This window comes from Oryzias latipes, chromosome 11, assembly GCF_002234675.1.
Source record: "Oryzias latipes chromosome 11, ASM223467v1".
NCBI lineage: Eukaryota > Metazoa > Chordata > Actinopteri > Beloniformes > Adrianichthyidae > Oryzias > Oryzias latipes.
The window spans coordinates 2,353,646-2,365,829 of NC_019869.2; the positions used below are offsets into that span (position 1 = coordinate 2,353,646).

A 12,184-nucleotide genomic window follows, 5' to 3' on the forward strand; every position below is an offset into this window, starting at 1 on the left:
GCTAAGATGCTGTGCAGGACCCTCAAGCTCCCAGGCCTCTGGGAGAGAACCCCAGCTTGAAAATACAAACTTTAACTTGGATTGGACATGCATGCAACCTCTGATATATGTAGTTTTACAAATATAAATAATTCAAAATAAGCTGCTGCGTCAAAGAAAAATCAGTAATTAAATACATTTTTCAAAAATAATACAGAGACCCAAAACAGAACCAGGAATATATTCAGACTAAAGACACTTTTCCATCATAAATTCTTTTAATCCTCCATCAAAATCATGAGAAAATACAGAAAATTGTTCCAAATATTGACTTCCCTTTCTAGATGGAACTTTTCAGTTGACTTTGTGGAAGCTGTTTGTTATTTGCTACAGACCAAACCTGAGTCTGAACTGCTGCTCTAAGTTAGCTCGTTTTCATGTCATTTATTACAGTTTCCTGTTTATCTGAGTCATTTTTAACTGATATTTAAATGTGATGAAGTTTTTGATAGATGACACCTTCATTTCTCTGAACAATTCACCAGAAACTAAAATAGAACCTTCCTTTAAGCACTATTTTGGAGAAGTAAACAAAAAGAAATAAAAAAGATAAAACATGTTTGTAGTTACATTACTAAACAGTTAAATCAATGCACAGCTCAGAAACAGAAAGATTTAGAAATGTTTTTCTCACAGATCCAGTTTTTGTTGTTTCCTCTGTTTTGTTGTTTCCATTTCCCTTCAGGACTTAAGGACACTGCATTGTTGGATTTTGCATCTTTTGAAGACTTCTCATCCCAGAACCTGTAATAAAACATTCTGTTTACCTCTGGTCTAAATTCAGTTCATAAACTGGTCTGAATTATGATGTTACAAACATTTTCTGTATTTTTTTAAGGATTTCACACATTTACAATCAGGCTCAGTCATAAAGAATGAATTTAGTAACGTTGGAAAAAAAACAAAGTCTTACGTTTCTGTCAGCAGTGATCCATCCACCCATTTCCATTCATATTTATCTGATGACCTTTCAGCAAACAGACCGATCCAGGATTCTGCTTTCTGATTCAATGTAGAAACAAACTCCTATAAACAAAGAATATGTTCTTTCTTAATACATTCTCTCCATCTTGGTTTCCTTTCACACTAAATGTCCAGTAAAAAAATGTCTGGTCTTTAGGATTCATCTGTTCTGGATAATTGTCCTAAAAACTGAGAGAAAGTTCATCTGAGGAACAAAATCTGACTTTCTTTGATGCAGATTTCTGTTCATTTAGTTTTTGCTTCTTGTTTTGTCTTCAGGGCCAACAGTCCATTTCTACTGAATCCCAGTTTAGCCTATTTGGAATTGAAGACATTAGAAGTGGGAAAAAGAGTTTCTGTGTTCCATCACAGCGTTTCTTTGAAATGTTGCTGAAAGACAAACATGAAATCTGAGTTGTTGAGGAGAATTTCAGCTGGAATCCATCAGCATCCAGACAACAGCAGCACACATACAGGTGGAGAATCCAAGACACAAGAAGCTGGAAGGAACTAGTGTGAACACACCCACCTGCTCCTCTTTGCTGTTTACCACCACCAGATCAAATCCTACAAACTGACAGAAACTCCTGCTGTCTATCCAGGTTTTCTGCTCAGTGGATTTAAAGTAGCAGCTGCATCCAAATCTCCTCCATCCTTCAGGACACAGTTTCCCTTCAAAGAAATAATATACAAAACCATTACCATTTTTAACTTTACTAAAAGTTTTTCTACAATTCTGAACACTTTTGGGTTATCGTGAAGGTAAGTTGTATGATTTCTGCTTCCTCAAATGATGTGAGGAACCATCTTGTCTGCAGGTTCCTCTTTCCATGGGTGCATGAAAGTGTGTGGAAATGGATGAAAGGAGTCAAATCTATAAAAAATAGTTGTTCTAGAAGGAAACTGGAAAATCACTGAATATTAATCCAACAATTCAAACCAATGATGACCTGATTGGCAGAAGATGGCTTAACCCACTGATCTAAAAACAAAAAAACCTTTAAAGACCAATCCTTTTTGTTAACGTTTTTTTAAATCACATATTAACTCACAGAGCATTAACCCTTCCAAAAACTTTTTTTTTAAATTCAGTTTTTCATAAAGTGCTTGTGACCAGTTTCTATTCAATAATGTTACCAGTATTGACAGTCTAGTAGTGATTATATACTACTCTTTGCCAATCAGAAAGACCCCCCCCCCCGACTTTCGGGATTGCTTAAAGCAGTGACGCGGATCTGTCAGAGACCTTGGTGGAAAATAACATAATCAAAAACAGAAACTAAAACAAAGCAAGCAGCATCTCTTTTTCTCCCCCCTTTTTTTTCTATTTTTGGGAATAAACACACCGCTCCAGTGTTATTTTTCCTCAGATATACTGAAGGTAAACTGCGACCGTCCTGGAGAGCAGGGGGGACGACCTGGATAGCCTGACGTGCTACATCGACGAGCAGTTTGAGGACTTTCTCATGGGAAAAACCATCCAGCCAGGCAAATCAGCTTCCTCCAGCAAGTGGAGCCGTCCCGAAGAATCAGCGGGAGCGTCTCCACATCAGACAGAGATTGAATCCAGCGTGTGCGATAAGCTATCCAGCTTCGACAGCTGTCTGTCCCCCCTGGAGGTTCTTCATCGGTTGTTCCAAGAAACAAAGGAGTCTAGAATTTTCACAAAAGTTCTCAGCGCACAGAACTCAGCGATGAGAAAGTCGGTAAATTCCTTTTCTGATGGAATGAGACGACTCTCAGAAGAAAACAAGAAGATCAAATAGTCCATTCTGGATCTACAATCAAGATATATACGCCAGAGGAAAAAATGGGAGCAGAGAGACCTGGGAATCGCAGGCCAAGACCCATCGTGGCCGAGTTCGTGCTCCACAAAGAGAAGGAAGAGGTGAGGCGCCGTGGCAGGGAGCGACTTCAGGATGGATGATCAGTTCCCCAAAGAAATATTGGAGCGTCGAAGTATCCTGTTCCCCATCAGAAGGAAATTTCTGAGCGAAGGGGCCCGCGCTGTGACTCTGTGGACCGGCTGTACGTAAACGGACAGCTCCACCGCGACCCAAACGTCACTCCCTGGCTCTTCTAAATCAGATATGCATCAACACTCTTTACACTCTCTGCACAGGTGTTAGTTTATGCTTATATGTTACACACTGGGCATAACTCACGGGGCATAAAGGTTTTCACTTAAGGTAAATGTCACCACCGGTCTCCTTCACAAGCTGCTGCAGACCTGTTCATTATAGGTTTGTTCTGTTTTTACCCTCACCGTTGCCTTAATGATCATTTCCCCCTCTGCACACAGTCTGTCCTGCCCTTCATCTAACCTGCCACATATCTCTACATTAGTACTGATCTGCACTGAACACTCAGACACTCAACATGTGCAGCATTACATCAGATACACCGTAAATCACACATAATGTCACACAGCAACAATAAGTGTACCGGCGTGTGTACATATATACTCATTTTTGCATTAATTAATAAGATACATTATCTAACTTTCACCTTAACAGCAGCATGTCCACCCTTAGGTCAGTTACTTGGGATGTGCACAGAGCTGGAACCAGATAGAAGAGACTGAAAATAATGACCAAATTAAAGACCTCAAAACTGACTTTGCATTACTTCAAGAAACTCACATGCCTAGTTCATCAATGAATATCTTCGCCACAGCAGATTTTCCAAACGTATATTCAGCTTGTTATAATTCTAGACAGAGAGGAGTAGCAATTTTGATAAAAAAGGAAGTTAAATTCACAGAAACTAGTACGGTCATAGACCCAGAAGGAAGGCTTACAATAGTTACTCTTTCCACTCAAAATTTGTGCTTTGCTTAGCCAACGTTTACACCCCCAATGAAGATGATCCGTCATTCTTTCATTCCTTCTTCTCTGCGCTATCTGAGCACACAGACAAATCGGTGATTACTGCAGGAGACCTTAACATGTCTTTAGATCCAGAAATGGACAGTAACACAGGAAATCTTAGAACCTGGCAGTCCACAAACACTGTTAAACAGTACATGGAGGATTTTGGTCTTTGTGATTTTTGGCGATCATTCCACCACACAAAGAGAGCCTACACTTTTTTTCCCCATAGTTCATCAATTATACTCCAGGCTAGATTATTTTTTGGTCAGTAGCTCCTTGTTGAGTTTCATTGTCTCTAAAAAAAACAAACATCTTCATTAAGGAGCTGGAGGTTCAATACATCGTTGCTCAGAGACCCTAACTTTATCCACTTCTTTGCTAAAGAATGGTCCTGATATTTACAAAATAGTGTCGCTATACTCCATAAATTGGTCTAAAAACACAATTCTGCCAATTACTTGTAACTATCTAAATCCATCATCCATTAAATTACAAACATTCAACATAAAAAACCTATGTATAAATATTTCCTCTAGGTTTTCTGATCTATTTTAGTTAAACCACATCTAACTCCTTAAAACAATCAAGGCTGATCTCACCAAATGGAAAACTTTACCCGTTTCCCTAATAGGGAGAGTTGCAACCATAAAAATAATTTTTCTTCCCAAAATTAACTACCTGTTATCAATGATTCCTTCCAAATCTCCAACTACGTTGTTTAAATCATTAGACTCATTCATCTCCCAAATCCTATGGAGAGGTTTTAAAATGGCTTAAACCTGGTGTGTTAGATTAATCTTGGATAGATATAGAGCACACTCTCTGTGATAAGATAGATATTTCTAATTTGCATTTTTTTAGTCCCAAAATTAAACAACACAAATGCTTCAGAAGTTTAAATATCAGCTCATCTCTAACAGCCTTGTGGGATTTTCTCGAAAAAACAGCTTCACAATATTTTTATGCACATTCACCCCCATCTGGAACAGCCCTGACACCTTACTAAACAAAAACATGATTCACTTTACTTCATGGAAGAACAAAGGGATCCAGCAGTTTCAGCATATAATCCAGAATAGAACATTTATACCCCTCCCATCGTTATCCTTAATTTTTGGGATTAGAAAAAACAATTTCTGGAATGCAATCAATTTTAATTACTAAATACAGCTTGACCCAAATAGACCTAGAACGTCCTCCTACAGTAACACATTTCATTGACCTTAAGAATGCAAAGTTTACCTCAAAAATGTACAAACTGATATCTAACACAAAAGACACAATTTACCTAACCATGACATAATGGGAGTCTGACCTTTTTCTCAATAAGCCCAGTTTAAAGAAAATTCTGAAAAAAATATTAAAATGATGATTTTGTTTTTGATTAAAAAAAATAAGATAATAAAGGTGAAACCAGCATTTTTTCGACAGAAAGTTACCCAGTAAATGCTGGACAGGGTTCTAGAGTGACTATTTTGGTCAAACATGCGGCTGGATTTTTTTGACAACGCACCTAAAAAAAGTCCATGACCGTACCGATGTTCCCAGCCGTACTCTGAGGAAAAAAAAGACTGTAAAAAATTCATTCATCTTCTTGACCGTTTTTCCCTTTCAGGGTCACCGGAGCCTATCCCGGCCACTTGGGCCCTGGACTGGTCGCCAGTCTGTCGCAGGGTAGAATATCCTCAATCACACATCCATTCACTCTCACACTCACACCTATTGTCAATTTATAGTTGCCAATCAACCTATGAAGCATGTTTTTGGACGGTGGGAGGAAGCCGGAGATCCTGGAGAAAACCCACGCATACATGGGGAGAACATGCAAACTCCACACAGAAAGGTCCCCCATTGATGTTGTGTTTTTCATGTCCCCCAGCCGGGACTTGAACCGGGGGCCTTCTTGCTGTGAGGCAAGAGCGCTAACCACTGCGCCACCGTGCAGCCCTGACTGTAAAAAAGACTCAGTAAACACTAGTATTAATACGTTTCCTTTGAGTTTCCTTTAGTTTGCTCACCAGTTTGTAAGTTAATCATTTTCAGGTAATTGATGCTCATTTTACAGCGACTAAAAAAGTCCCTGTCGTGTGGGTTCTGGTCCGTGCCCCGGGCGCCGGGCCTCGCCAAATTTCCAACTGTGGCTGAGCCTGGTCGGCCCATGTTTACAACACCTCTTGTGGACCCCCTTTTCTCCTGGGTGTCCTCCTCCTGGGCGGGGGCGGCCTGTCCCTGCCTTACTCCTTCCTGGACCAACCGTGGGCCAGGTGGGTGGCTGCCTGGAGCGCGGAGCGGGTTTCCCGGGTCCTGGATCGTACCTGGGGTTGGGGGATTCCCAGAACTCCTGGGTGATGATGAGGTGCTCGTCTAGGGTTGTGGGCGCTCCTCTGGGGCGGGGCCCCGTGTTGGGCCCTCCCGGTGCAGCGGGGGGGCTGCTCTCCTGGTTGGGCTGGGGCTGCGCTCTCTGTCCCCCCATGCCTCCCTCCTCTCTGGGGGCCCTGTGGCGGTACTGCTGGCCCTGGCCTGGGTGATGGATGGGATCGCCCGGGGGGGGGGGTTGTTCTCTATCTGCTGCCGTGCGGGCGTTGGGGGGGGTGGGGGGGGGGGTGTTCTGGCTGCTGCTACCATTGCGGCGGGGGTCTTGGTGTGGGGATGGCTGGGCACTCCCCCTCCTTCTTTTTACATCTCATCATCCATTTTAGAAGAACATAAACACTCACTTAAGCTCACCTCTACATAAATAGTTTACGTGATTGAATGAAATATTTCACACTGGTTGGTTGAAAGCATAAGCATGTGTGTGTGAACATTATTTGTTTTGCGTATATGTTGACATGTGAACATTTTTGGAGCCAACAGGTGTGTTTATAACATCTGAGTGTGTGTGTGTGTGGACAGGCCCCGCCCTAATAGAATTGTACTACATCTGAACCTCACTGTAATGATTATAATCATCCAAAAACTTGTTGCTTTATGCTGCTTCATGGTTTCACAACACCCCCCCCCAATCACCCTCCTATCCCCCACTCTTTAACATCCCTCTCTCTTCTTCCCCTCTTTCCTTTTCCGTCCGGTCCAACACCAAAGATTTTCAGACATGTTTGAAATTAATAAAGTTTGGCCTCAATTACAAAAGGGGTTTATTCAGACATACCTTTGGTTTGTCTGAAGATTAATAACCCCTCTTGTTAAAGTAAAATATGTCCAACCCAAGAGGCCCTCAGCTCTCATCTGTCTGCCTAGCTGTTGGACAGGACAAGGTAAAAAGAAAAAAAAAAAAAAAAAAAAAAAAAAAGAATGGTTACATTTGGTGATGACCACTTTATAGAACTGTTACTGTTGGAGCAGATATGAAGAAACAGATTTTCAAAGCATCAATGAAATTAATGCAAAAATAGAGTCAAAAATAAAGATGGTTTATGTGTTTTTAGTGTTTCTCACCTTCAGGGTGTTTCTTTAGCTCCTTCACTTCCATCTGCAGATTGTTAATGTTGACCACCATGACTGGAAAATTTCATTATTTGGTTAAATAAACCGAACAAAAGTAAAATAAATTCAAGTCTACTTGTGCTTTAAGGCTAAACATCCATGAAAAATCATTTAAATTGAAAAAATAAAAGTCTGAGCTGCTAGTTTGAACTTTTTAACTAAACTATGATGTTGAGGTGTTAGATTTCATCTCACATGAGGATAGAATGATGGATCCAGCTGACAGGACAGTACACAGCACCAACAGACACCATTGTTCACATCTGCAGAACCTTTTCTGGACTTTAGGACACGTCTCTGTTTGTGGAGCTATGAGATAAAAATAAAAAGGGATCTTGTCTTTCAGAGAAGAATCTTTTGTTATTTGATCAAACACTCCTGATCAAAATCTAAAGACCAGTTAAGAAAATGCAAAAATGTGCAGCTGGACCTTGACAAGGTTCTACATCGAGCTTCAAAATGCAAAAAAGAAAGAGGAGCTAGAGAACACGTATTTTTAGATTCCAATTTATTAAAAATAACAATTTAAATGAAATCGACTGTTCATTAGCTGATGAAAAAGTTTAGGATAGCCTTTAAAAGACAGAATTTACATTGAAATTTTCATTCCATGTTATTTTCTAATAAGAAATCTTTCTGTAAGGATCTCTTGAAGGCAAAAAGCTGAATTTCTTTGAACGTGGCATTTTGAATTCTTCAAAGGATCCTGATGATTTTTCAGTTAAATTGTTTTTTTAAATAAAGTTCCAGCTCAAAATGTTCAGCCTCTTGTTCCCATTGATTCTTTCTCCATGTTTGAAGCTCTTGGGGTGTCAAACTCCAGACCTCCTGCTGGTTTTCCAGAAATCCTGCCTTATCTGCTCCTGATGACCTGGATCAGGTGGAGGAGCTTTAATGGTAGGTTGGTTGGAAAACATGTTGGATATCGCCCCTCCAGGCCTGGATTCTGACCCCCCTGACTTAGAACCTTGTTCAAATCTAGCCATGCTAAATGCTAATTCTTGCTGAACTGGTACTGAGATCTTGATCAGCATGTCTGGATGCAGAAGATTGAGTTCATTCTTACCTTGTTCTGGTGACTGAACCCTTCTGGTGTCCTCCACAGATTCATATGCATCGTTGTAGATTTCCACCTCACACTCCTCCCAGTCTGATGTGTCTTCTTGCTGCTTTCTGTTGTATCTGACCTTCTTGGAGAAATCTGGTTTGGCATAAATATCTGAGGACATCTTCAGGCTGATGCAGTAGAAGAGGTGCTGCAGCTGCGTTATCACTCAGAGGTGGACTGAAGATGTTGCAGAAAGTGAAAAAGTTTTCCATTTGTGCTAAGGACAGGATTTCCTGTTTAACTGTGAACATACTTTGAGGAAGTAGCAGCACTGAAGTGTAAAAACACCACACTTCAAAAATCAAAAATCGGATTTCTTTATTACATTTCTTTAATTTTATCAAAACAATGAAACATAATTCATTGATATTATAATGAAGTTAAACTTGCACAACAGAGCAGTCATGTGATGCGTCGTTCTCCGCAGAATGCACTGCAGGGCAAATAAACATTTAATCATTAATGCTCATTATGTATTTGCAACAACTTAGTCATTTTGATAGTAGGCTAATATAGCTAATATAGATACATATTGCATGCGTTGCCTTCATTAAATTTTTAAAATTTTGCAGCTCCAGAAATATTTGTTTTTTGTTTTTTTCGTCCAATTTGGCTCTTTCAACATTTCGGGTTGCTGACCCCTGCCCTAGATAATAATAATAATAATGGATTGGATTTATCTGCGCTTTTCAAGACACCCAAAGCGCTTACATTATGTCCATTATTCATTCACTCCTCATTCATACTTGGTGAGCATACTTGGCTGTGGCTACAACTACGGTTGTAGCCACAGCTGCCCTGGGGCAGACTGACAGATAGATGAAGAAAGATGACTGTGATAGATGAAGCGATATCCTGGATCCCCAGCCTTTACCTTCTAGGAGACTTCAATGCATGAGTTGGAGCCGACCACGAGGCCTGGGCCACCTGCCTCGCAAACAATGGGAGGGCCAAGATCAATGAGAATGGCCAGAGACTACTTGAGTTTTCTTGCTTCCACAACCTGTGGGTAACCAACGCTCTCTTTAAATGCAAAGAGATGTGTCATGGAAGCACCTGCGTTCATGCCACTTGCATCAGCTCGATCTAGTCATCACCAGAAGAGTGGACATTGGCAGCGTCCTCCTCACCCGCAGTTACCACAGCGCAGACTGTGACACGGATCATGCCCTTGTGGCAAGCAAGGTGCGCACAACGCAGAAGAGGTTGCACCGCTCAATGAAGAGAGGTTGCCCGCGCATCGACACCAGTTGCTCCAGCAACCTTGTGAAAACGCAGCAATTCATCAGCAGACAGGAATGATGGGAGGGAGACGCCCTCAGCGAGGGAGTAACAGCAGATGACACCATTGACTCCAAGTTGCCCCGTCTCTGCGATGCTGTATACAACACCACCATCACTGCCTACGGGAAGGAAGAGCGGAAGAACCGACTGGTATGAAGCCCGTTGGGCAAAGAGAAAAGCTCTTCTGGCTTACAAGGCCAAGCCCAGCCCAAGTACATTACAAGCCCTACGGACTGCGAGCAACAAAGCCCAGCAGCAACACCTGCTGGCTGAACCTCTGCAGCAGTATACAGTAAGCTGCAGAGACAGGCAATGCAAGAGAAATGTACAAGGGCATTAGGAAGGCAATAGGCCCAACCCTGTCCAAGACTGCCCCCCTCAAGTCCAAAACGGACCAGGTGATCATCGTCCAGGGGAAGCAGATGGAGCGATGTGATGGAGCACCATCTCGAGCTGTATCTTCTTCTCCATGCTCCTTCAATACGCCTTCAAGGACTGCAGCCAGGGTGTCTACATCCACACCAAGTCGGATGGCAAGCTCTATAGTTTAGCCCGTCTTCGTGCCAAGACTAAAGTCACAGAGGTATTCATCCGTGAGTTGCTCTTCACTGATGACGCAGCCTTAACATCACACACTGAAGGCAGACTTCAGCAGTTTTCAGTCGCCTCTCCCAAGCCTGCAGGGAGTTTGGACTTACCAGCCTGAACAACACCAATGTCATGGCCCAGGGCATTGAGACCCCGCCTACAATCGCCATTGACGGATACATCCTGGACGATGTGGAGAACTTAACCTAACTCTTAACCTGACTCTGAGATCAACAGCAGAATCGTAAAGGCAGCTGCAGTCATGGCCAAGCCTGCGTGCTCAGTCCTCTCCTCTATGACAGCGAGATGTGGACCACCTACGCCAGGCATGAGAAGAAGCTCTGCACCTCTCACTTCAGGTGCTTGGGGGGCGTGTGCTGCAGATCAAGTGGCAGGACAAGGTCCCAAACACTGAGGTGCTGGAACGAGCCAACATGAGCAGCATGCATACAGCACTCAGTGAGAGACGTCTGAGGTGGCTTGGCCATGTCATGAAAATGGATGCAGGCCACATTCCTAAAGACCTCCTCAAGCTAGTTAAAGGCCATAGAACAAAAGGGTCGTCTAAAACGGCGCTTCTGCAAGAAGATCATGAGGTGGTGCTCTATTGACCCCAACACATGGAAAAGTCGAGCAGACGATCACCCCATCTGCAGACTCGCAGTCAGGCAGGATACAACAGATGCAGACGCCAAGCGGAACGAGAATGCTGCACAGAAAAGAACCAGGACGAAGCAGCAGCAGCTGCAAGAGTCATCACCCTTCACCTGTACCAAGTGTGGCAGAGACTGCCATTCCAGAACCGGACTGCACGGCCATTCCCGGCACTGCAGGTAGATTCACAAGGAGCTACACCCTCGTCTCTCCAGACGGACGGCTGCCGACGACAATTTCTATACAGTCTCATACACATGTAAAGATAAGATAAGACTTTATTTATTTTTGTTTGCAGCAGCAAAAAAGACATCTAAACAGCAAAAGTGGCATTCAATAGCAAAACTGACATACAAGCAAAGTGACCTTCAAGTTTAACAGTACAACATTATAAAAGAACAGAACATCTGTAACCTGCAGGTCAAAGTAAATAAATTGAACCAAATAAATAAATAAACACACCAAACAACTGTTATATGAACAAAAACCACAGAAACAACAACTGCAACAATGAATCAAAAAACACCATGTAAGTGGAGAAAACGAGTCCGGTAATGCTAAAAATTCTAAACTACGGAGAAACTTTATGAAGAATCGTGATAACGTGGAGGTAACAGTCTGGTGCTGAAGACTAGAGTTTGGTGCAGGGGTGGGAGGGGTTATCCATGATGGATGTTTACTATCATGGCAGCCTGTGTCAGATTGAACTAAAGTACCGGTTTTTATAAAGTAAAGAAGTTATTTATTCTGACAAAATGAGATAGATGAGTTTATGGAAAAATAAACTCACTGTTCTGGGTGTTTTATCTGTGAAAGTTTCCCTTAAAGATTGTTTAACGGACACCACTAAAGTCTGATCATGTTTTTCATTTCAGTCATGGACCAGTCATGGATTTGAACCAGCTGAATATGTTCACTGTCATGACCCACTCTGCCAGCATCAGTCTGTATTTCTCTGTGCTGTGAACAGCTGTCATCAATGATGTACTACAGGAACTGCAGTCATCCTGAAATACACTGCTGGTTTCTTCTGTTTTGGCTCAGGAAGGAGCTTTTGTGCAGAAATTAGATCTTTTCTCAAAAACTGGCCTCATGCGCCCCCTGGTGGAGGCTGTTTGCAGCCATCTGTGTTTCCTCCACACAAAGGAGGGGTCCTGAGGTTCCACTGGTTCCTGGTTCTTTGTGGCCT

At 42.2% G+C, this 12,184-nt stretch overlaps 1 protein-coding gene across 1 annotated transcript; it reads right to left on the minus strand.

The window, feature by feature from the left end:
- Positions 1 to 238: 238 nt before the first annotated feature.
- Positions 239 to 8,731, minus strand: LOC111948172 (CD209 antigen-like protein E). Its single transcript, XM_023959765.1, has 6 exons — positions 8,428 to 8,731; positions 7,557 to 7,670; positions 7,314 to 7,376; positions 1,532 to 1,674; positions 953 to 1,065; positions 239 to 783 (listed from the first exon to the last, which is right to left on the minus strand). The coding sequence occupies exons 1-6, from the start codon at positions 8,588 to 8,590 to the stop codon at positions 639 to 641; spliced, it is 741 nt and encodes a 246-aa protein (XP_023815533.1). The 5' UTR covers positions 8,591 to 8,731; the 3' UTR covers positions 239 to 638.
- Between the last annotated feature and the right edge of the window lie 3,453 nt (positions 8,732 to 12,184).